General features: G+C 43.1%; 1 protein-coding gene across 6 annotated transcripts in view; it reads right to left on the reverse strand.

Moving 5' to 3' along the window:
• Nucleotides 1-473: 473 nt before the first annotated feature.
• The window catches only part of zfyve9a (zinc finger, FYVE domain containing 9a), a 35,698-nt gene continuing 10,954 nt past the window's right edge, over nt 474-25,217 (reverse strand). For 3 of the 6 annotated variants that reach the window (XM_013273309.3, XM_025900582.1, XM_013273311.3), the window contains 17 exons: nt 23,885-23,992; nt 21,182-22,605; nt 19,660-19,759; nt 17,924-18,100; nt 16,811-16,962; nt 14,346-14,475; nt 13,843-13,965; nt 12,824-12,979; nt 11,536-11,760; nt 9,021-9,103; nt 8,725-8,829; nt 6,920-7,070; nt 6,677-6,757; nt 6,360-6,522; nt 5,015-5,120; nt 4,344-4,520; nt 474-4,035 (listed from right to left, as the gene is read on the reverse strand). In XM_013273309.3, the coding sequence (XP_013128763.1) occupies nt 3,874-4,035; nt 4,344-4,520; nt 5,015-5,120; nt 6,360-6,522; nt 6,677-6,757; nt 6,920-7,070; nt 8,725-8,829; nt 9,021-9,103; nt 11,536-11,760; nt 12,824-12,979; nt 13,843-13,965; nt 14,346-14,475; nt 16,811-16,962; nt 17,924-18,100; nt 19,660-19,759; nt 21,182-22,605; nt 23,885-23,954 (3,585 nt within the window). In that variant the 5' untranslated portion in view covers nt 23,955-23,992 and the 3' untranslated portion in view covers nt 474-3,873. Of the gene's footprint in view, nt 4,036-4,343; nt 4,521-5,014; nt 5,121-6,359; nt 6,523-6,676; nt 6,758-6,919; nt 7,071-8,724; nt 8,830-9,020; nt 9,104-11,535; nt 11,761-12,823; nt 12,980-13,842; nt 13,966-14,345; nt 14,476-16,810; nt 16,963-17,923; nt 18,101-19,659; nt 19,760-21,181; nt 22,606-23,525; nt 23,647-23,754; nt 23,833-23,884; nt 23,993-25,217 lie in introns of those variants that run through there. The other 3 variants (XM_013273312.3, XM_005476678.4, XM_019347941.2) reach the window with 3 other exon arrangements.

The raw sequence follows: 25,217 nt of genomic DNA on the forward strand, positions 1-25,217 counted from the left end.
CTGACCGAAATACTGAAGCTGGGTCCACGCAGGAAGCGATGTCACTCATCACGTGTAGCCTTGAAGCTAAAATGTTCGTCGCTAGTGGACTTTCTAGACCCCGGTTGCCTAGGTAACCCTCTAGCACATTTACCGCACTGTGACATGTCAATTAACGGTATCTTGTGCTCTTATTGGTCAGCCCCCATCGGGACACGCCCACTTCGCCCTCGCCAACCGTTATGTCTCCTGTCATCGCTTCCTGTGTGGAAGCCATTAAAACAGTTACCCTTCATGTTTTAGTTTTTACCATATAGATGTTTACACAGATCATGATTTTGTTTCTAAAATGCTTCATAATTAACAGAATCAGTTCTTTAATTTTTGACTGAATCTGCTGATTCTGCTCTAAAACGAACCAATTAAAAGAAAATCCTGTTTCAAATGTGTACTGTCAAGTTTTTTCCAACATAAAAAAATAACAAATACTTCTCTCAGTTTTCTAGAAGTTTTTATTTTACATATACTACAGTATTTTTTTTGACATGTAGTGTAAAGGAGGGGGAAAGATGAACAGGCTTTTTGGCTTTTCAAACTTTTTTTTTTCAAACTGATTTATTAAAAAAAATAATAAAGAACTGAACAAGTTCATATTTTTGTGGAGGATTTTCTGACTGTTGAAATGCAAAGTTGACTCGCTCCGGTCGCCTTTTCCGGCTCATTTCTGTTTGCATGCAGTGTTATAGGTTTAAACAGTAACATCTTACAACTGAATACAAAACAAATGCTACTTTTTCAAACAAATTGCACCTTTTTTTCTTCTTTTTTTGGATTTAGGACATATTGCACACTTCAAATAATGCAAAAAGGAAAAAAAAAAATTAAATAGTAACAAAACAGCGAGTCAGAAAAATAGATCCTTGTGCCCCCCTCTTCATTATGCTAATTTATTTATTTTTTTAAGAAACACAGTGATTGAACCACACTGCCTCTGGTATGATCACAGTAAAATAACCCAGAAGTGGTGACCTTTGACCTTTTTTTTTCCTTTTAAACTAAACGTTACTTTGCTACAGTAGCTCCTAAAAGATTCCGATTAATAAATGAATGCAGAGCGGCTACAGGTCTGATTTAAACTTCAAGCGTCGGCTCTTCTGCAGATTTTCCTGTGATTGTCTGATTCTCACTCGAGATCGTTTTACATCAGCACAATTAACGATGGAGAAATTAGCATAATGCAGAATGGTTACTGTACAGAGCTTTTTAAACACAGCAGGGTGGGGTTTTTTTTTCTTTTTTCTGATTAGTCTCGTCAGAAACAAGAGCACATTTTGCAGATTTAAACAGAAACATGAGGAATACATTCTTAGACTTCTTGTCCAGGTCCATGTTGCTGAAGGAGAGCAGAGTCCAGATCAGACGGTGAACCTCCAACGTGCCTGATTTTAGAAAACACCTCAGAGGTTCAGGGTGTTTGGAAAAGTCTCGACTTCGAGGTTTGGAAGGATGCAGACAACTTGAGATGAGATACATTCAGCTTCGGGTCATTTAAGTCTCTGCAGGAACCCCGGGTCTCGACAAATACTGACCTCTTACTTCCAGGACACCCTGACGCTCACTTTAACTCTCCTGTAAATGGCTTAAATCCAGTGCACTGCATCTGCAATTTAATACAGTTCATATATATATATATATTCATTTATTTATATATATACCTTTACATCTTCAACAGTTATTCTCTTGTTATGATTAAAAAGACAAAAATGAGGTGAAGATTTTTCCGACCTCTGCTGAACCAACACTGAATGACTGATGATATTAAAAACTGATTTCCCTCCACTCCCCCCCACACATTTATGTACAGATTGATTATCGATAAAGCATCGGAACCTTTATTTAAATCAGCTGTCTGAACGATAATACTGGGATCTCTGGAGGCTACAGATGTTTCGGGTGTGATCGAGGAGAAATCATCCTGCTTACAAAAGTATGTACAACGAGTGAAGTAAAGCATCTGGTGACTGATGAGTAAAGCTTAAGAAGTGAATCTGAAATGGTTTTCATTTTCCTTTTCTCCCTTGATGAAACACTCCTGCAGGCACTGAGCACCACGGTGCAAAAAAAATATAAAAAAAATAAATCACCACCTCCTTCCATGATGATTAGTACTGTCTTGAAACAGAAATAGTCCAAATATTTCAGTAACGGATATGACTCTCCCTTGCACCAGCATCCGTGCTACACAGAGGCAGGTTTTACCCAGAATTCAATGCTTCAGGACCTCCCGCTGCCACAGTGATGTGTGATCAGGAAGCAGGAAGTCAGTCCAGATACCCACACTTAAGGAGCATCCAAGTAGGAGCCATGAATGTAGTTTCCATCAATGTGCAGGTGCATTTTTTGTAATGGCCACCAGGGGGTGAGTCCTGTGGCTGTAAGAAAAAACTTGCTTGGCTCTTGGCTCACTCTTCGCGACCTCAGCGAACACCTTCCTGCTGACCTTTTGTGCTCAATCACCACTTTCATGTCGTGCTGAATAAAACAAAGCTTATTTTGAATTTTTAAGCATCAGAAAGACATCTAGGGACATTTCAGAGGACCCTTGTAAACCTGCATTGCAATGTGATTCACATAAGATGACCAGGTCATAACTAGCAGATTTTAATAATACGTTCAACGGGTCAAAACATATCTGCAGGTTAGATTATAAGATGGAACCGCTGTTGTAGTTTAGTTGATTTCTTTTGTGTTTAGAGACCAAATTTAACTATCTGGCCCCAACTGATGTTTTGAGCTCTGGAGTGCTGCTTTATGCACCAAAGGGCAGAATCGCAGCAGGTTTAACCAAAACTCGTGGCTCTTTCACTTGGTATTAAAGAGGCTGTATTATCCCCCATTCTCTCATAGCATTTGATTGATTGAAGGCTGTGTGTCACTGCAGGAGAGGTCCTATCTGGCACAGTTCTGCTCGTAATTTAGTCACTACTTCTGGTTGATTTATTTTGCATTTGTGCAGCCATGACAGTTTTGGCTTTACTCTCACAGTGTTAAGGCCTCCTTTAGGGAATAATCTGTCTCTTTGTCAAAATGCACGAGAGCTCAGGGTGTCCTGACCTGTGAGGACGGCTGCAATTACAGAGACGTCACTGATCACTACAGGTTTGTGTCCGGTAGAAAGGAGACAGCTTTCTCCTTAAAAACTCTGCAGCTCTTAAACCAGGAAACAGATGGAGTTGATTGTTAATTCTACAGCTCCTCTGATAATACACAGAATAATTCATCATCCTATTCACGCACACCCTGGTTTTACTCATTTCATAATTCACTCATTTGTCTAAAATCATGAAGCTAAGGCTGCATTTAAGAGAAAAGTTGAGAGGCTTAATAAATCCACAATTCATCACGCTCGGCTTTTAGGTTCACAGACACGATTCTAATGGCACTGGTTTACTGATTTAAACACTAAACACCCTGTGACCCTTTCATTGTAATGAACACTCTTCTTAAACTCCGAATGAGACAATAAAGTTTTACTTAGTGCCTTCATCCCTTCCCGGATGCGTTCGCTATCTGAGGACAAACTGCACAATATCAGCCGCCTGACACTCGTCGTGTGGCAGCTTCTCAGAGGCAGCAAAAGTGTGGGTATCAGGACGGACACAGTGTGATCTGTGGAGACATCCTGACTAAGGTGACAGGTGATCCTATTCAGAGTTTCCTCAGACCGTGGGTGGATGCATAGGTTTGACTTGAGGAATGCTACCCTGCCGGGCACGGCACAGTTTTCGGGCTCTTTTGAAGTGCAAATGGCCGAAGGGAGATGATGTCAGAAAAGAAAAAAAGAAGAAGTTTGGAGGTGAGTAGGGGTGCAGGTTGGTGGGATGTCTGAAGTTCCTAAGAGATTATCTCCAGGATGTAGAAGATCAGCTCCATGACCACCGGGCCCTCGCTCAGTTGACACGCCCCGCCGTGAATGACGGGGATCAGAGCACTGTCCAGGTCGCTCAGGTACTGAGGCAGGAGAGGCTGGCCGTTGCTTCCGGCCAGATAACCCACCTGCAGAGAAGGAAAGGGTGAAGTCATACCAAAGATCTAGTGTAAACTGGCACATCGGGCTGATTTCTGATGGTTTTCTGCAGATTTATGAGCAGTTTGAAAAATAATGTAGACTGTGGCAGGGTTCAGTCTTTAGGAGGATTCGTTCCACACATTCCCAATTTTTCTGTTTCTGTTTGTGATCTTGTTTTAGGTAACTATAATAACCTTGGTTTACAGGCCTCAAGTGTGTTCATTCTTTGTTGATGCAAAGTTCTGTTTACACATCAGGGTCTACATCTATAAAACAAACCATCTCAGAGTCCTACCTGGTCAGAGTCCAGAGTGACCCTCAGTCCCAGTTTGGCCATGCCGTCCTCCTTCAGCAGCTTCAGGTGTGGACACAGAGCCATACAGAACGCTCTCGCCACGTTCTCCGTGAGGCGGCTGTGGTCGGCCGGGTCGCTCAGAACACTGGTTTGGTCTTCGCTCTGGAGGAAGAACACCTGAGAGCAGCACAGAAAAACAACCTTATAAAAAGACCTGCAAACTTGAGAACAGATACATATATTTTTGGGGTTGTTTGTAATATGTGATAATGAGGAGAGTGGGTTAGAACAGAAAGTCGAGAGTCCGTGAGGGGCAGAGGAAGGTGACTCAGACTTTTTGAGATAAACTGACCTCTTTTTTTTTTTTTTTTTGTATGAAACCTCCTGAGCACAAAAACAGGGTCTTAAAGCTGCACTCAACTTTTTCTCTAAATAATACAAGTTCAAGTATTGTTTTAACACAATATGTTAAATCTGCTCGTCTTCTACTGTATATGAGGAGAAATGATCATGGCGTGCTGGCGTGTGTCATCAGAGTTTAGTTTAGCCTGAGTTAATGGAGCTGCAGCCTCTCGGGATGAAGGTTAAAACAGTTTAAGCTGTCTGTCCTGAGAGGCTTCAGCGGTGGCCTGATTTCCTCACTGGCGCTGGGTAAAATGAGCAGACTGTACCTCGGTCCAGCGGATGACTTTGCCATTTGCTTTAAACTCGGAGCCGTGGAAGATCTTGACGCTGGGGATGGACTCCATGGACTTCCCGTCGATTGGGCTGATGACGCTGAACAAACACAAATGACACTAATGAATTAAAGACAACTTACAAATGAAGCGCGCAAGTAAGCAAAAGCTGATTCTTTGTGGGAGACCCAAATAAACCGCTTCTGCAGCATCTCAGCGCTTTGCCCTTGAGCAAAGCGCTGACCTGCCAGCTGCTCGGCTGGAGCAGCAAAAGCACCAACATCAAAGCATCGGGCAGAGGCTGAAGCCAGCTCGTTGTTTTTTTTGTTGTTGTTGTTTTTGATTTTTAAAATTGTAGTTTTTTTGCCCTCTGTGTGAGCAAACACCAGTTGTTTTTTTTTAACTGTTCCTGGGCAAATGTTAAATGAGACCCCGTCGCCTTGCATTATTAAGTTATATTCCACTGTGTGGACGCCTTTAAAGCTCACGCTGCTCTAAACGCTTCATTTAAGGCTGTTTTTCCTCGGTTGGTACTGAGGTGCCTTGAACTTTGAACCCTGGCTGGGCTCCTTCTGTGTGGAGTTTGCATGGCTTCCTTTTGGGTATTCCAGCTTCCTCTCACAGTCCAAAGAAACACATGTTAGGTTATCTGTTAACTGTAAACGGCCCTGAGTGAAAGGCTTTAACTGTATAAAATCAAGCGTTGAACGAATGTGTAGTTAAACGGTCATCTTAGCCATACAGCCCACCTGCTGTGCAGATCATCTGTTTATGAGGGGCAGCCAATCAGAAAAAAGCTGTCTCCGAGGGAGATGAGCTAAAACAGCTTGTTTCAGTCACTGGATCAATGCTGGATCAGGTGACCCTGAACTATCCTTTAATTATGCAGCAATAGGCTTCTGGTGGGCTGTTCTATTTTATGAATAAACATGAAAGAAAAGAGCTTAATATACACTGTAGCCTAACTCTGATTGTGTGACAGTGGCTGAGGGTTAAAACAGCTTCTGTGCAGTGAAAATATCCTCTTAATGAAGTCATATCGTATCTGGTGACAGGCCTGAATTAGACTGAACGGTGAAGAGTCGCTTTTAAATGAGCAGATTTTATCATCCTGCTATAAAATTGATTGCAGCAGTCCGGATCTCACAGCCGTGTCAGACCGCATCATTCCACCCTGCTAAGATTCTCCCTCACAGGGGTTCCCCCGGCGTGCATAATGACTTTTTATAGCAAAGTAGTAAATGCAGCGCCCGGGAAGCTATCAGTTAAATTGTCCGTGACATAAACGCATCTCTTCCAGCTCCCCTTCTCCTCCTGTCTTTTTTTCCCCTCATCTCACCCTTTGTTGAAGTTGTGATCGTCCTCCGTCCACTGGATGTGGACGACCTCCTGGTTCTCCTCCTGGTCGGCTTTACCGCACGTGATGGTGAAGTCCTTCATGTCCCTCAGGGCTTGACGTAGAGAGTCCATCGTCTCAGCTGTGATCTGAATCATGACGCCATCTAAAGGAGGGAAAAAAGCCGCTGACTTACTTTACTCAATACTGAGGATCATGATTATTTACTTTATTTATTTATTTTAACTTTAGTGACAATTCTTTTGACTCATTTCAACATTTCTGCAGCCAACGTGTAGCTTTGCTGACGCTGTTCTCACCTTCCACGATGCTGGTCTTGGCTAAGAAGCCAGATGAGGCTTTCAAAGCACCACTGAACACAAAGAAGCAGGCTCCAGTAACTGAAACAAACAAAGAGATAAAGTAAGAAGCTGAGCTACTTTCAGGCAAACAGATGAGACAAACAGTCAGGAGGAGGATTTTCAGGCATCGCAGCCTTCCAGACGAGCCAGAGATAAAGGAGGTCTCAAGTGTGACGGTCGAGTCAGTTTCTGAGTCGGCACCTTTGCGTGGCTGGTGATGGATGCTGATGGCCTGCGTCTGATAGTTCCCGTCATCGTTCTGGACGCACACCAAGTGGGAGTCGGCCCGGTCGTTGAAACACGCCCCCATGGCCAGCACGTGTTCGTTGGACTTGTTCATGGCCTTCATCAGCTGCAAGGACAAATAATATGCATGACTAATTAAGTAACCCTTTGGGTGTGCGTGGAGCAGAGAGGCTGCCTGGTTAAGCCTAATTGCAGTGGGCTTGTGGGTAAAGTCCTCAGTTTAAACGGGATGGCGCTGACAGACTGTGGGAAAAGGACACGTCACGGGTGGATATCAACAGCCGAAAGATCTCCCATATTAATTCTGCTAACTCTCCTGCCTCTGCCTCTCTTTGAAGCCGTCCTTTGAAAATGTAGAAATAAAACTGAAAATCTGGAGGGTTTTAACCACTCGCTGCGCTAAAAAAGCTCAACTGCAAGCTGTTGAGCAACAGTCCCCGCTCCACATTACTGGGTTCCCATCTGTTACCGCATCGGCAGCCAAACGCTACAACCGGCACCGCTCTCTCCGCCGCGGCTTTATTTCTCACCCAAACGCGTATCACTTCTTCTGGTACGCCGTTCATTCACACCCTCGAGGCAGCAGCGTTATAACACGTGGGCAGCCCACACCTCATGTTCAGCTGCAGGGACTCCAGAGAGTTTGTCACGCAGCACCTACACACAGTCAGCCTCATTCACTGATGTCATTAGTCTGATGGAGGGAGTCGGCATGTCAGAAGATTGAAAAATGATGCCTGATCCTGAAAATAATGCTTAAATATGAATTATATAAGAGGAAAATCTGCTTTCCCTCGTTTTCTGGAATTTGTTTTTAATGTTTAATGCGAGGATTTTACTTTCTATTCATTTTATAAAGACAAACACTCAAAAAAAAAAAAAATCAACTCAAGAGATCCATCACAGAGGTGGGGTGCAAGCCAGAGTTATAACATACTTTTATAATTTCTGTAATTTTATTTCATTTTCATTTTCTGTTTATTGTAATTTCATTCAGCTTCCTAAGTAGGTTTTGCTTGTTTAAGTTTGGATTGTATTACTTTCACCACCAATTTTAGTCTTTTTATTCATTATAATTTGGTGTTTATCAGGACGATATAACGAGTTCAGAACAGGTGAACAAATCCCACTTTTAAATAAAAACACGTGCACTAAATCTTCTTTCACGCTGATTAAAGAAATTTGACCACACTGAGAAAGACTGAAACTAAAGACTCCATATAACAAATGTATACAGGCAGCTGTGAGTCCATCTGACTGTCAGAGATTACACAAAAACTACGCAACCAAAGTTTATGCAACTTAGAGAGGCGGTGAATGTTTCCAATAAAATCTCAGGACACACGTCCTGAATATAATGTTGATTTCTAGTTGTGGTAAATCAAACGTCAATCGTAGGTGGACCAAAGAATTATGACCAAGGCGACTACAGGTATGAGACCTTTGAAATGTGACTTTCAATGTAATTAAACACCAGGCTTGTGATTCACTCAGTTCTAAATGAATAGCGTTAAAACGTTTATATTATTAAGAAGAAAGTATCCCATGCATCTCACCAGCCTGCTGTTAACAGTGATGGTTTTTAAATGTATGCATGCACCATGTAAGGGACAGACAGAGATTTGGTGAAGAAGAGCATTGTGGTCGCATTGCATGATTGAAGTGTGTAGAATGAGTGAAAAAGCAGCACTATGAAGTGGAAATCTCTATCATCTCTCTCATTTTTGTGTGAAGATAAATAAAACCGGACGGGCGCTCACCTCATTGTAGCGATTGCTGGGGATCTTGATGCTCGTCTTCCTCACCTCCATGTCCACAACCAGACCTTTGACCACCGGCAGCGTGTACTGGTAGTTACGGAAGTCCTGCAACAGTGAAAAAAAAAGAAAAAAGAAAAACATAAAGAAGATGTGTGCAGTTTAACTGGAATGAACATCATAACATCAAGGCACTTGAATCGTTACATTCCTGTTTACATACCCAGCATATAGCGGGGCTCCTTAACCTTTAAAATAATTAAAAAGTGAGCTCAGGAAGAGAAAAACAAAGCACTCACCGCCAGCAGGTTCATGATGGTGTGACCGGTCTCTCCGAAGAGCGGTTTTCTGAAGCGAACGCTGAACAGCGGGCACGGATAAACTGCAGAACACAATGACTACTGGTGATTACAGGAGAATCTTCCTCTTCCACAAATTTGGTTTCATGGACTTATATTTTTGCTATTTTCAAAATAATTTCACAGATGATTTCATTACACAATCCCCTAAAAAGTGAAATAACTCAGAGGAGACAGAAGACAGAAATCCCTCTGGGGTTGTGTCAGGAATCTGGCGTAAAAAAGCTGCCAAATCAAACACGCGGCTCCCCGCTGTGACGACTCCTTATGAATTAGCAAGCAGCAGAAAATAGCTGCTTCTTTATTTCATTAATGCTCTGGGGCTTTGTGGTCTGTAGGTTTTTTCCAGGTATTTCAATGATACACAACTTCTTTTTTTCCTCCTCTTCATCCATAAATGCAAATGAGCAGAACAAGAGACCCCACGCATCACACACAGTGAACTCCTAATCCACAAGTGAAAAAATAAATAAATAAAAAATACAGCAGCTGCTTTTTTCCTTCAGCAACTAAAGCTTCTTAGATGACTATTTTTAGCCTTATCTCTGCAAACAGCCGGGAAAAAGAGATCTCAGTATAAACTCTCATTAGCAAAGAAATAAATCAATCTCAGCCTCAATCTGCACTTCGTGCTGACGAGTGTCTCGGCCTTCTGCTGGTCAGCGCCTGAGGTAAGAGGTGAGAGCGTGCAGAGCAGCGCCGTTTGTGTGGTGGGCTGATTTCACGGCTGTGCAAATGTTTTGTGTTTAAGAGCTTCGACTGTGTGCGGCTTTGTTAATGTATTCTATCCGTGCTCGCTGGATGCAGACAAGGCGCTTAACAGAGCCGAGCGGGCGGTGCTCGGCACTGGCAGGTCTGGCTGTGAGAGAAGAAGATTCGGTGAAGAGGAGTGTCGCCGTTAAATCCCTGCTTCATGTGGGAAGCCATGATAGGAAGTCAGCTGACACACTGAGTTCTCTAGATCTTAATATTTAACCATAAAGACCCAACAGACCATTACAGGATACTCACACACTTAACGTTCCCAGGGACCTCAGTGCTGTCTAAGCTGGAAATAGGAGCAACGTTTTTGTGCTGCAGCATTTTGGAGTAACCTCAGTTCATTTTAATTCAATCCTACAAACATCTGCTGCGTCTCCACTTCACTTCAGTCCACAATTCAAATTTCTGAAGTCTCTACCTCCTAAAACAGACTCCTTCCCTCCCACCACAGCCAAGTTCTGCTCTTACAGGGATCATCTTTCTCTCTAATATTACCTTATTACATAAAGCACCATGAGGTGATTGTGGTTGTGAAGTACAGCAAAAAAAAAAAAAAAAAACATAACTGAAGTGATGTACCCAGTCAACTAACAGCAACACTACAAAATGAATTCATACCAGGTTAAATCAGTCCCAGAGTGATTGCAACCTACATCAGAAACATGACATCATCGCAACTGTGTGCAGAAATGTCTGTTAAACAGGAAGTAATATGAGCAATTCACTTTTCACTGGCAACCAGGTGTTGTATGTGTGGATAACGCCGAGTGAGAAACTCCAATAGGGAAACAGGTGTATTATTAAGAAACTAGTGAAGATGTTTGAGAGAAGTCAAGAAAAAATGTTATGCCTTGGAAAATTAAAACAGTGTCTTATTTGCCTTCAGTTAACAAAAAAGCATTTAAGTCACCTCTGTGATTTTAAGAGATTTATAGGTTCACAGCACATTAGCCTGTGTGACTTGGATCTAATAAACTTTGGTAAAAAGTTTGATGTGTGTTGACTGAACGTTGATGATACCTGCTGAGTTGAAGCCGAAAAGTACAGCTGCCATTATTCTCCATGCTACGCCCTCCCTGGGATGGTTCAAGACAGCAGCTGGAGAACACATCCTTACAAACAAGCTCCTGCTGCCGAAACAGCACAATTTTCTTCTTCTAACAAACTTTTTGTTTTGCATCTTTTACCTCTATATATTCAGTTTGTTTTTGCATTAATCATCAAGGTAGTTGGTTGGTTAGTGACCAGAAGTGGGAGCATGGGTCATATTGTGACACAGCCATCCTTAATTCCTGGCTACGCTTTGAGCCTCACTCACTGTGCCACACAGGACCACTGTTTGGAGGAAAAGACATAGATATGTCCACCGTTCTTTCACGTCGGACACCGAAGACGCCCGCACCTTTATCATTTGTGCACATGCATCATCTGAGGTAGTCTGTCCACAGCGTAAAGAAAAAAATAAATGTGCACAAAGTGTAAGGGCAGATTTGTAAATGACATCCAACATCTGTGATTGTTTTGTCTGTGCTTTAAACTGCTCAGCTTCATTTTCTTTGCATATCAAACTAAATGGGAACTTCAGCTCTTTAGCAACATGTCTGAGTGCCATTAAAGCAACATAATCACATCATTATTACTTCTTAATCACCGTGACGGCACAGTACGGAGCCTCGTATTCTTCTCAACTCACATCGGTACTCTGCTCCCAGCCGCAGCATGAGGCGGATGGGGAAGACCTTGGCCCAGGGCGTCTCCCATTTCTGGATGAGGATCCCGAAGAGGTAGGGCGGGTTGGGCAGCAGCAGGTCCTGCAGCGACTGGAAGGAGGGGCTGATGTAAAGGAAGCCGCCATGCTCCTTGCTGCCCAGGAAGCTCTGCGTGAAGAAGGAGTGACTCAGGTGGCTCAGCACGTTACCTTAAAAGAAGCAGAAGAAAAATAAGGGGAATGAGAGGGGTTAGTGATATAAGAGATGGAAGGAGGTAGAAGAGGAGGGGTTGATTGAATTAGAGAGGAAAAGCACAGCGGGGAGGAGAGAGAAAATAGAGGAGTAATGCAAGAGGCATTTGGGAGCAATATAATAAAAAGCAGGGAATGCAAAAAGCAGGAAATTGAAAAAGATGAAGAGGAAGAAAAAAATAAAGTAAGAAAATGAGCACAAATGAAAAGCTAAGAAGGGAAAAGCTTTGGTCCTGAGAAGAGGAGACAGATATGAAAGGCTCAGGGATTACTCAGTGTGGCTAAGCAGCCTTGTTTAGTCTGCAATAAGCTCTACACCAGTGGCTCGCCTGCTCACTCTACAACTTAATTTTACCAATAAAAGGGTTCATGTCTCTAATTATCTCTGGGATAGATCCACGCCTTTAAATGGCACATAACATAATAACCCCTAATGCCAGGAAAAAGCTCAGCAGTTAGGACTTGCTAAAGCCAGCACTTCTTCTCGAGGCCTGACGGACGCCGACCTAATCGAGACAGACACAAACAATATGGCTCCCATCCACAATCTTGAAACTGCTCCAGTGTGAATATGAAAAAGGAAACAGCCTGAGGGTAGCGAGCCGTCAAAGTCAGCCGATATTAGCCGTTTTTGCTTTGCAGCATACGGAGGTTAAAAAAAAGAAAAGAAAAAAACGAACTGCAAAGCGGTGGTGAGGAGTCACGCCTGGAGGGAGGCAACCTGACAGCAGGACGCTAATGTTTGGACCATTTTTCATGAACCAGACACAGCAGTGTTGGACCGTAACCCGATTTCCAAATTGAGCTCGACCGGGCGCACCTGTGGTCTCTATGAAGCAAAAAGTAGAGCTCAAACATTTTCCTCTTGTGCACTACATTTAGAGTTTGCTCATTTTTAACAGGGCAGGCCCCCGACTGAGACACCCCACCTGTGGACCTCCAGACAGAACCGCTGATGAATGGCTCCACGGTGCAGGTGGAACAGAGAGCCTCCTGGTGGAGCTGCTAATGTTGTTCTTACCACTGAGGGCCTCCTGGTAGAGCTGCACAAAGTGGGTGAAGATGTCTTTGGGGATGGTCTTCTCATCTGGCAGACACTGGAGGAGAATGACGACTTCGGCCTGGCCGACGGCGTGCATCCCTTTAGTCGTCACGTACCAGCACTTCCTGTTTACGTCTGTGGGGTAAGAGGGAAAAACGTGTCAGGGCAAAGTTACATTAGAGGCCCTTTACGGAAGTGCTCTAACATGTTTTATATGAATAATAATCCATTAAAAAAAAAAAAAAAAAAAAAAAAATCACCACATACAGTCAGGCTGAACAACATAATCATAACACGTTTTACAAACAACACAACTCTGACTTAAAAGCTGTCAGGAGGGGGCAACCACAGGTGTTGCCCCCTCCTGGTCATTTTAGAGAATGACCAGGAGGGGGTTTTAAGGCGCTCCTCATTGGCTTAACCCAGAAACTCTGCAATGCAGATTTTTAAAACTGTCATATATAATGTGGTATTGATGTATGAGACAAATGGTACACATTTATAAATCATGATTTGTAATACACATTTGTGAGTATTATTCAGTAGTATTTGTGAGTAAAGGACACTCTCCATTTCTTACACGCCAAACACTCCATTAGCGTGGCAGCTCTTTCAGGAATGTCTGAACGAATGCATAATGAACATCTGTGTAACAGAGCCGTGTGTGTGAATGACAAAAAGCTGTTACTTTAACAGATACAGTAAGTGAACCAGGCAGTGGTACATATTCTACGTCTGAGAAGGGCTGCGAAGAACTCCTCAGGCATTTGAGCATGTTTGAGCATGGCTACTCAGTAATTCACAAGAAAAAAAAAAAAGAGCTAAAATCAGCCATCATAAAAAATGTATATAGTCCAAATATGTATTTTGCCTTTTTCCCTTTTGTCATCAAAAAATTATTAATTTAGAAGTCAGCCTCTACGCTCACCGCTGCTCTTCTTTTAAAAAAATAACCATCCCCCCAGAACAGTGCTTTAACCACTACAGATATAACTCACAGTTGACAAGCTTGACCATGGCGAGCAGGTTCGCGTTGAGCACGAAGACCAGCGGGTCTGGGCCTCCCTCCTCCAACTGTTGCATGAGGACGATCTCCGACGGCCTCTCCTCCACTGCGTAATCTGCAGGTGGTCGGAGCGGAGTAGAAGAAGAGACAGGTAGCGGGAGGAGTCAAGGCAAAGTTAAGATAAACGAGAGGATCGGAGAATGAGAGACGGTGATGTCAGAATGAGAGTCAAGAGGGAGGAGGAGAGGGTTGAAGATGGTAAAATGAGTACAAAATCAAATTAGGAAGCAGCTAAAAACTCTCCCAAGCAATCACATATAACCACAGCATTACTGTGTTCAAACCCACCCTCCCGCCCCCTCTTAGCAATGAGTGGTCGAAACATGAGCGGTGACGGTATAAGCACGAGAGAAACAACATTTAAGAAAAGCACAAAAAACGGCAGCTGACGGAGCAATGAGGAGGCAGCAGAACGGTGAGGATGAGGGCAAGCACCTGTGATGTGGCCTCCCGTACCTCCTTTGACTCCGGTGGAGATGAGGATGGGAGGGAGCCCGTCCTCCGGGATCAGGCTGAGAGAGCTGCCCACGGGGCTGCCCACCGGGGCAACAGGGGTATGGGCTGCCTGAGGGTGGAGAGGAAGGGGTGGGGGGTGTGGAGTTAGATGTACTGAAGGTTATAACATACAGTGAGATGTAATAATACAGACAATACTCAGGAACACGACTATGGCTGAGACTATTGGCAGAACAGGTTCAACAAGCATTAAGTGTAACTATATATTAATAACAGAGCAGGTAGGATTTAAATATCAGCAGTGCTCTTTAAAATAATCCAAGAAGAAGAAAAATACTCGATACAACACAAAACTGACATTTCAGCCATTTGGTCCCTTATATCCTTAATGCTGCAATGATCAATATTAGCAGGTGGAGAGCATGAGTCACACAGCTTCAATAGCATCTCATAACTTCATCTAGTTCACTAAGACTGCTTTTACAGCACAGTCACGCCGCTGTGGAGTAACAGAGTGGAGTACTCAGCAGCTGAAAGCTGGTTAGAGGGTGAAGAGAGTAGAAATTAGAGCCACGCTGATCAGGTGGGCAGAAAACAACTCCACATAAATACTAATTGTTGCTCCGCTGGATGTGTAGACAGGCGACTGCTTATGAACTCATTCACCTCTCTTTAAACTTGACCTTGGATATTTTTGCCAGTGTGATTTTTACATTTATTGAGCTGTTCAGTAATGATCCAAAACAATTTAGCCTGATAGATTTAAAAGGCAGCTATTATGATTAATCCCTGTGAGCTGAAACCAGCCACACACCCCTCTTTCTGTTTTCTGATGGGCAGCCAATCAGAAGAAAGTTGGCATACCTGTTTGTAGCCTGGAACAAAAAATAAATAAATATGTTTTGTTTGGTGTGGACACTTCATTGTATGTGTGTGATGGTGATTTTTTCCCTTTACCCATTTGTTTGACTTTTTCTAAGGCTTAAAGTTCAAACTGTAGCTCCGTTGACTGACAGGTGCTACAGCTGACCGCTGTGTGTGCCCAATGAGAATTCAAGCCACTGAATTAGACCAAAGTCGTGCTGCTGGTGCCTTTTGGAGAATTCTAATATTCTAATATTCTAATATTCCTGTGGCTTCCTGTTGGAGTACTTTATTAGTTTGTTACTTGGCCTGTACATTGCAACCCTACACTTTATGAATGCAGCTTGCTAACCATGATTTTGAGCATTAGCTGATAACTTAGCATTCTACCTTCTTGTCGAAATATGGTCATTTTCTGTCCATAAAAATAAATAAATAATGTGGCAGTGGCCAAAACACTAATGTTACATTCTGAAAGGGGAAAAAAATGGTGGCATCATGGTGGCTACACCCATCGTTTATTTACAGTCTACAAGATAAATAAGGATTATTTTGACCTGTAAATCATGCAAAGCTACTTTACTAGATTCCAAAAAAGAAAACGTCACACTGGAAAACTAACACAATAAGTCCCTTTAAATTTTATTTAAAGACAAATATTGGATCGACACTAGAGACCACAGCTATCCCGACATTAAGTTTCTTGAACAAGCTCAGTACAAATTAATAGCATCTTATATTAAACGCTCTTAACCTTCTTTCAAAGACTTTGTGACCGGTCTGTTATAAATCTACCAAAATGTGATCACTTATGCTGCTTGAGTCATTTTGTCAGATTTGATAAAGCTCCTCCACAGCGGCAGAAGGCATCGTCTAACTTGTTTCACTGGCTCCATCGTACTCTTCCCTGTGATAAGTAAAATGAAAAACTGATTGAGGGTCTTTTTCTTCTGGCCTGAACCAAAGCCTCTCTCACTCTGCCCTTTTTAGGTTAGTCGCTTTTATTTGAGAAGCAAACCATGAAAACAGTCATGAATGCACAGCAGATGCCTTTGGTGTGCTCCGGTCAAACTAAAGGGCTCGTCTTCTCTGGAGATGAATTTCTGGCATCAAATTCACTAAGACTTGAATTCTCACATTGACTTTCACATGTTAAAGTCTGGTTTTAAGCTCATGTTCTGTCTACAAAGCATAATAAGGCTTTTTGGGATTCACAGGGAGTCACTTTGTTTCAGAGGCCATGAATCATCCTGACAGCTGATGCTCGATACACCAAAACCACAGAAACAACCGGATACGGCTTGCTGTTCTGTTATCCATTTAGAAGCAAGCTGAGTGACCCGAGTAAAGCACATTCCAGCTTTAAGCATTTCAATCAAGTGGATTTTCTAATTCTCATAATGCAACAAGGAATGTTTCCTTTGACCTACTGCTGTTTATCACAGTCTGAGACCGAGCCAGCATACCACCAACAATACCACATAAAGAGTTCTTTGTGACTCCCATCAGCAAAATGCAAAGTAGCAAATAGGGCCATACATAGCTAACCTAATAGTATTAGTTGGGGCTGCCAAGCCTACCTCAGTGGACTCAGAAGTGGAGGATTTATTGATGGCGAGTGACTGCGAAGGAGCCGAGCTGGAGGTCGGCAGTTTGGGTGACTCTGCTGCGTCACCATTGGGTAGGACTCCATCAGCGAACCACACCCTCCTCTGCTCTCGTGAGACGGACCCTGAATGTCAAAGACACGCTGTCAGATTAAAAGCATCAATCGTAATTGTTTTGGTCAACGCTGAGATCAAGATTATTTAATATGATTACACTGGGCTACAGCCAAAATTCTTTCAAAATAAATTAATCCACACATAAATGATTTTGTGGGGCTAAAACTGAAAAGGACACTTAAGGGTATTGGTTGACAAAAAGTTATTAACTGAAACCTGGAATAACATAAATATAAAGGCACTTTGACCCCTGAATTTTGGCAGAAATGAGCCAACTGAAGTAGGTTGATGCCAATTTTCCTAAACTGTTCATCCAGTTTGATATCAAGCATGAAATTCAACTGTCCAATTTCGAATCTTTTCAAATCTTCATTTGCGCTTTTGACCTCTCGTCTGACCTTGGATTTCACCTTCCTTGCAGCAGGAAATCTGTGGTGCTTCAATGTGAAGTTAGAGGATTTTAAAGCATATTAAAACACGTAATTTTTTAGTATGCTGTTGAAAGTAGACAGACACGTCGTGGTGAAGTGTTTGAGGCTGTGCAGCCTGACCTGTGGGAGGTCTGGAGGTCATACAGACTGAAAAATCACTTAGAAACATATCTGTTACTGTCCCAACAACATGTTTTATGACAGTAAAATGGCAAGAAATGTAACTAAGTGGACTACCTTGGATTTTTAATTAAAATTTACTTGGGGGAAGGGGGACAGGAATTTTATAGCTACTACTGCCTGATGTGGGGGTGAATGTGATCATTTAGAAATGTAAACGGCTGGGAAAGTAGTGCACTGATCCATAAAAATTATTATTTTGAAAAAAAAAACAGCACACACACACACACACACACACACAGTAAATGAAATATCAGCATATAAGGAAAAATCTGCAGAGGACAGAGTGTAACTTTCAAGGGTTACAAAAAAAAAAATGTTAGCATAAGAGTATTTTTATTCGCTGTAAAGGTCGTACCCTCGTTGCCAGGCTGCTTCAGGACTCCCACAGGCACCATGACGGTTGGAGGGGGCGAGCTGAGCACCCCAGAGGCCTGAGCCTGCTGCAGAGGGGGGATGGTGGAGCAGTACTCGGCTGGGTTGTTGGGGTTTGGACTCTGATTGCTCGCAGCAGCCGGCGTCTCCCATGATTGAGCTGACAGAGAGAAAATGGCACCAGTAAACATTTCGAGTCGACGTGTGTTACATAAGTACACAGACATTTTTCACACCAGGAGAACTCCTGGGGAATTTAGGAGACTTTCCTGTAAGCAGGTACTTTTTCATAGCACAAAATTCACAGGTGTTACTAATTTCTCTAATGAGGCCTGTAAGTCTTCACTTCAGCCTTAAAGCTGCTACAGCCTACAGCTGTGCTTCACCTCAGCTCATCAACTAGACTCTTTGACACTCTTTAAATCGCAGCACAAAACCCATCTGTTTACATTAGCATATCAGCTGTAACCATCTTGTTTTATACGTTTTACATTCATAGTATTCTTGGATTTTAAATCCCTTTTAATGCTGTTCTTGTTCATTTTGTGTTCTGAGGTGACCTTGAGTCCTTTGAAAGCCGCCAACGAACAACATTATTATTAAAATTCATTATTAAGTCATTAATCAGTGAACCTGGACTGACCTGCACTCATAATTAAAGTCATTAATATCACCTGTGCCTTTCATAGCACGATGTGTCAAAATGTGTGCTGTAAACATGATTTATTTACACAGAAGCGGAGCCACATTAGAGATCAAATCAAACTGCTGCTAACTACTGAACTTTTGCACAGATCACATTTTTATTCATTAAGAAGCTCTGATCAACTTGTCTTTGATCTTCCCTCCGCTTGTGTTTGTGCTTCATCACCTTTTCATTTACAGACTTTGTTTTGTCGCCTCAAATCAGGTTTTCAATACACCTGTTCCTTTACTCTGTTTATTGAACCGATCTTTATTTCTTCTGAAGCATTTACTCGATTACTTTTGCATAAAGCTGTAATTCTTTGTTTTGTTTTGCTGTATATTATGTCACGCATTGTTCCATCACGACTTGCTCAACTGGATTTCAGGCTTTTCAAACTTTGTGGTGCAAACGTCATGCAAAATTAGACAATCTATTCAGAAAAAGTTTGGTTTTCAATTGGAAAGAATTTCTTTTTGGATTTGCGAACACAAAATATAATATCTGCGAGTTTAGCGGCTCACATTTCTAAAGCCAGGTGGCCCAGCCTTAGAGAACTTGTGTGTTGCTTATGCAATCTTCATAATGTGGAGAAAAATTAATAAATAAAAACAAATCTCCATGAGATCCCACGAGAGAGAAAGCACATCTTACCAAGTCCCTATTACTGTTTAATCTTGTTATTTATTATATTATTAGTCTCTTATAAATTATTTCACTTTTATTTTTCTAATTCTTCTCTCTTTCTTAAACCAAGTAATACTCCATGGTCTGTTTTTGTGTTCTGTAATTATGTAAAAACAAACAAACACACTTCTAAGAGGAATTACACTGGAAAGCTGTATAAACACAGATGACTTTATATACCGCTGTCAACTGTGTGACTGCAAATAATGAAAATGTACAATTGGACAAAGGTTTTATCTGGATATACCAGGAAACAGTTAGCAGCATTTAAATTCAATGTGCACCTCTAACATCTGATTTCATAAGTTGTAAAGAAGAAACCTTGCAGTACTTGCAATGATGCTCACCACTTGTCAGAGCAGAGTGACAGGTGACACAGACACGAGCCTCCTTCCTGTCCATGTACATGAGCCTGCACTTCAGACTGCAACACGCTGCACAGAACACCTTAAAAACAACACGGAGAGACAGAAAAATCATTTGCACCAGAATCCTACAAATGACCTCCAACATGACATCATCTCCTTCAATGTAACAATGACCTTTTTTTTTTTTTTTTTTTTTTTTTTTTTTAAATTGTAGAACGGACAGGAAGTTGTCATTAAATGTGCAGGAAATGTAGCGTTTTATAGACACTGATTTCATGTACGGAGCCAGCGCTTCAATGAGCTGCAGCTGTGTACACGACACTTTTCTTTCAATGGATTAGTACCTCATTACGTGTCATTTTCCAGTATCATGTACTTTAAATAATTAGACAGAGGGTAGATGATCCTTTTAATTTCAGAGCCACACAGCACCATTATAATCTAGTTGTGGATCTAGCACTGTGGTGGAGGGTGCACCGAGGTTCCCGCTGCGTCTATTGTTTGCAGCCCCAGTGCAGGTGTTAGTATTACTGCAGTGCCAGCTCCCCCCTGCTCAAGTGGCAAGGAGTGTGTGTGATTTTGTTTACCACCATGGGAAATTAAGTAGCAGTCCGCCGATTTTTCCACTGCACTGTCAGCGACTGCATCTTCAGCTTAGAGCACAGTGCAGACAAGCTGCTTTGTGTGTGTGGGTGGGCATAATGCTATAAAGCTACCTGCCCAACTATCTGCAAATAAATGCCTAAAGAGGAAATCGTCTATCACAGCCCTGCATTAAATTTACCTCCTTCATCTAACAAAGCTATTTCCACATGTTTTTCCATCTCGCCGTTTCTGTTTTTGCTCAATATTAAAACACGATAAATCTTCCACCACTTCCACTGCAGACTTGAAATTCTGTGAAAAGTCACTGTTACACATTATCATGGCATAAACGCTGTTCTGTGTTTTAATACCGTTAGAGAACATTTTATAATCTGCACACACTTTTAGATGCCTAAGGAGGGGTGGAGTTACTGGAGGGCTGAACTCCAACAGCTGAAGTGAACTGACAGCAAAGAAATTGCAGGAAGTGGAAGATCTCTGACACTCAGGGGGTTCTTCTTTGAGGAGGAGCTTCTTTGAGGAGACCGAAGTAGGGAATGTATATCCCTCATGTATTCTTAGAAAGCACCGTATGTACAGGCACCAGCCGCTGTGTTGTTTTTATTCATTCAGAAAGGCTGTTCTGTTATGTGTAGATGTAAGTTGGGGAACAGGGTAGCTGCAGTCCAACAAAATGGGCTGTTTATGGTTCTGCGAGGCTGACCCCCAATCTCATCTTAACAATATTTTATTGTATGTAAACAGCAGAAACACTGCCTACTTTTGGGGCACACTTATGAGATTAATTAAACATCAAAAACAACATAATCACCAAGGTACACTGCTGTGTAATAGGTCATTATAGCTAGACTGCTCTTTATGGGTGAGATTAGTACAGTTTTAGTACACCACTGACCTTGCCACAGGCCCTGCAGTGATGCCTCCTCTTGGTGAAGGTGAACTTGACGTCACATTTCATGCAGACAGGAGCCTGGGAGTCAGGCACCCACACAGGGGCGACCTCTCCCAGAGAGCTGGCAGGTTTCCTGCACAGAGCACCTTGTTGCCCTGCCTGGAGATCATTGTCTGGGCTCTCTGGGGGTATGAGGGATGGAGAGTGGATGATGCCATCTCCATTCACGCTGACTGCACTCTGGTCAGTCCCGGTGGGCGACGTTTCGGAGGGTGTGCCTTTCCGGCATTGGTTTTCGAGGTTCTTGTTCTTGTTGGTGGCAGACGGACCGAGCAGGTTCTGCACCTGGCCCGACAGCGGCTGTGGGATCTGGAGCTTGAGGCTGACGGGCTGTTTGGGTCGGGCGCCTCCATAGGGAATGCTGACCGGCTGCAGCCGGTTGTTGAGTTTTGGTTGGATGCAACCCGATCCCCCTGCTCCTCCCTCGCCGCTTTCCTGCTTGCTCTCCTCCATTTCTTTCTCCTCAGTTACAGAGTCCTCTTTTGAGGGGACAGGAGAGGGGGAAATGCCTTCCTCTACCCTCTCTTCCACCTCCTGAGGCTTAGAGCTGCTCCCGCTCTCCTGTTCCAAACCATTTGGAAGATTTGCTATTCTGTGGTGCTGGTCTACTTGTCCCTCTGGACCACATCTCCTTTCCTTCTCCAGCCCAACCTTGTCCGAAGGAGACGCACCGTTCTCCTCCAACTCACACCCACCCTGAACAACCCTGCTCCCATTCAGGAGACTTTCCCCTTGCTCCTCTTTTATAGTTCCAGTTTGCGTTTCTGGGCCAAAGTCCTGTAAGGCAGCTGAACTGCCATCATCCCCATTTTGTGTCGTGTGTTCCACATTTGGGAGAATTTTCTTGGACGGTGTTTGTTCCTGTAATCCAACCTCAAAGCTGAAGCGAGTGTGACTGACAGACGAGCCTCCTCCTCCGGACGAGGCAGCTGTCTCTTCACGTTTAGTCTCCTGGCCAGAATCACCAGGCTGGATGTCTGCAGGAGAACTTTTCTCTTTGATGAGGCCATCCAGCTGTGGACTGGACAGGCAGCCATTCTCCACGGTGTCAGAGGCCGTCACAGGGGGCGGCGAGAGGTCGTCGGTGCCCACCAGTTTGCCGATATTGGGCTGGGGGAGGGGAGGACTGTGGACGTCTGCCGGCCTCTCCTCTGCCCAGGATGGAGGTTCGGGACCAGGATGCCTTTTAGGATCAGCCCCTGGGGAAGGGGTGGAGGATGAGTCGGGGAGGGTCTTAAAAGACAGGGGACTCTCCCGGGGGCTGAGGTCTGCGTGAGCCAGTGCAGGGTTCAAAGAAAGCATGTGGGTTGGTGGGGCCAGGATCTGGGTCCACTTAGCATCTGAGAGAATGGGAGTGTCCGTCTCATCTGCAGAGAAAAAAAAAAAAAAAAGGAAAATGAAAGACTGTATGGATCTCAGCAGAAGCTCTTTGAACATATTTTAATGTACTCACAAATTATATCTACAACTATTTTTTTTTTTACCAAATCAACCAAAATATTAATGTCTAAACTGGTGTTGTCATCCTCATGCCATATCTATTAAGACATAAATTAATATTTGTCTTGATGTAGTCCCCTGTTGCACTTTGCATTTGCCGGACACAATCATTTATCTTCACTTTCCAAACAGCTTCTAATTTTCTGCTTAACACATGAAATCTGAAACACGAGGAAGTGGTTAGGAGATCATGAACCCTTGAGCGGTCTCACAAGAACAGCCACAGAGAACTGATACAAAGATACGCACTTCCAGGTGATCGAAAAAGCTAAAAATGGCAGGAACAAAGCAGGGGATGAACTGAGAAATGAGGTTGGCATGGAGTGGGAAATTAGTGTGGATGGACTGGGAAATTCTGAGAAAGTGGGCCAAAATGGCTCGCTCGCCCCTGGGAGCCATCAGTCAAGCCGACATATAACTGCTGTGTAATACAAGTAGAAATTCTTAAAATATTTGTTTAAACCGACTTCCTCACACAGTCGGCTCTCGCCTCCATCCACTGCAGTTCATGCAAAGCTGTTTCATTGTGCAGCGTACACAAACACACGCACACTTAATCTGCCAGACTGGATCTCTGACAGAGGTCAAAGATAACCACACACAGACAAAATACACACCAAGTTCACAGTAACATTAAACTCTAGTTTGTGCGCATGGATCTGCAGGACTTTAGAAGACAAATTTAGAAGAAGAGCCATCTTTTTTTCCCTATAACAGGCATGTGTGCTGAAATGCTGAGAGAATGCAGATACACAGCTCAGTAATGCAGTCTTTACTTCACAATTACCATAAATAAACTGTGAAATCACAGAGTCTCCAAAAAGGCTCCGACACACTTTTGGGATCATTAAGTGTGATGAAAACAGCCAACCCTCCCGTCTTGCACCAGTTACACGATGTCTCAAAGCCTAAGGGAAATGGGAAATTCAATTAATCCTATCCCCTTGTGGCCCGCCCTCAATCCCCACCTGTGAATGTTACTCAGACTTAATGGGCGGTGGCTGATTTTCTGACACCTTGATGATTTACTCTCAGAGGTTGTGCAGTGGCACGCTGACAGCAGCTCTTCCTTTTCTGTTCGCCTTTCCTTGTGCGCAATGACTCACCGCTCGTCCTCGTCTGCTGTCTGCATCTATTAAAGCTCACCTTCGTTCTGCTCGAACTCGTCCAGCACCTTGTCCAGGTTGAAGGCCTCGGCCTGGAAGTAATTCTCCATGAGTCAGGAAGCTCCACCCTGCTGACGGCCGTGTGAACCTAAGAGCAGCAGGAAATGTGTCCTCAACGCCAGAGTCTTTCACATTTCCATACCGTATGTAAATGCCTCGCACGGCCAGAATCATATCTCCTTTCATATCCTTGTCCTCTGCTCACTCCAATATCATTTGACTGAGGAGACATCCTCTCCAACTCCCTTTTCTCTCTCCTCATTTCCCTCCCAAGCAGTTCTCTCTTTAATGATTACTCTGAGGTCACAGGGATAATGACAGAGACATGTGGGTATGGTCTAAATCTTTCTGATTAGCAAATTTCCCAACTGAAGCTGACAGTCAGGATATGAAGTAGCCAAACTGGAAAGGTGTTTCAATGTCCCATCTGTTCTCCTCATTTTTAAAAAGAGCTACATTAAGACTTAAGCTTATTTTCAATATTAATAAATCTGACAACCATTTTGTCTGCTTTAGTGAAAACACACCTCCCTAAAGTGGCGTCTCTTCACTTCAGAAGAATGCTATTTTTTGTCTTGATCTACAATTAAATGAAAAACCTATCTGATTTTTTTTTTTTTTTTTTTAAACTGCCTAACTCTGGACATCAATTAGTCAGGAAGAAATGGTAGGTGGTTTCCACAGTTACAATCCTGCAGTTTGCCAAAGGTTTTCGTCATTAAAACCATGTTTGATTACTGTGCGTTTTTAATAATGCACAGTAAACACAGTCCAAGCTCTGCGAGATGCAGATGCAGCATGCAGTGTTTGTTTTCTGTCACAGATGTCTGCAAAACTTCAACTCTTGAGTACCAAAAGTGCCGAGAGGTGAGGGCATAGAGCAGGGGTGGGTAGTCTCAGTCCACGAGGGCCAGTGTCCCTGTAGGTTTTAGATCTCACCTTGGGTCTACACACCTGAATCACATGATTAGTTCGTTACCAGGCCTCTGGAGAACTTCAGGACATGTTGAGGAGCTAATTTAGCCATTTAAATCAGCTGTGTTGGTTCGCGGACACATCTAAAACCTGCAGGGACACCGGCCCTCGTGGACTGAGATTGCCCACCCCTGGCATAGAGGGAGACTTTAGCAAAAAACGTGTTGCAGTTGTCACCAACTTTAGAAAGGATACCGAGTCTTTTAGATCTGAGGATCTTCAGAGCAAGGAAATACTCTCTAATTTGCTCATAGCTTGTTAATAATGCAAAATGAAGCTTTCAGTGTTACAAACGCTGTGAGTCCAACCCAGAGAGTAACGCGTTTAACATGTGAGTC

The sequence above is a fragment of the Oreochromis niloticus genome, linkage group LG18 (genome assembly GCF_001858045.2).
Source record: "Oreochromis niloticus isolate F11D_XX linkage group LG18, O_niloticus_UMD_NMBU, whole genome shotgun sequence".
Taxonomy (NCBI): Eukaryota; Metazoa; Chordata; class Actinopteri; order Cichliformes; family Cichlidae; genus Oreochromis; species Oreochromis niloticus.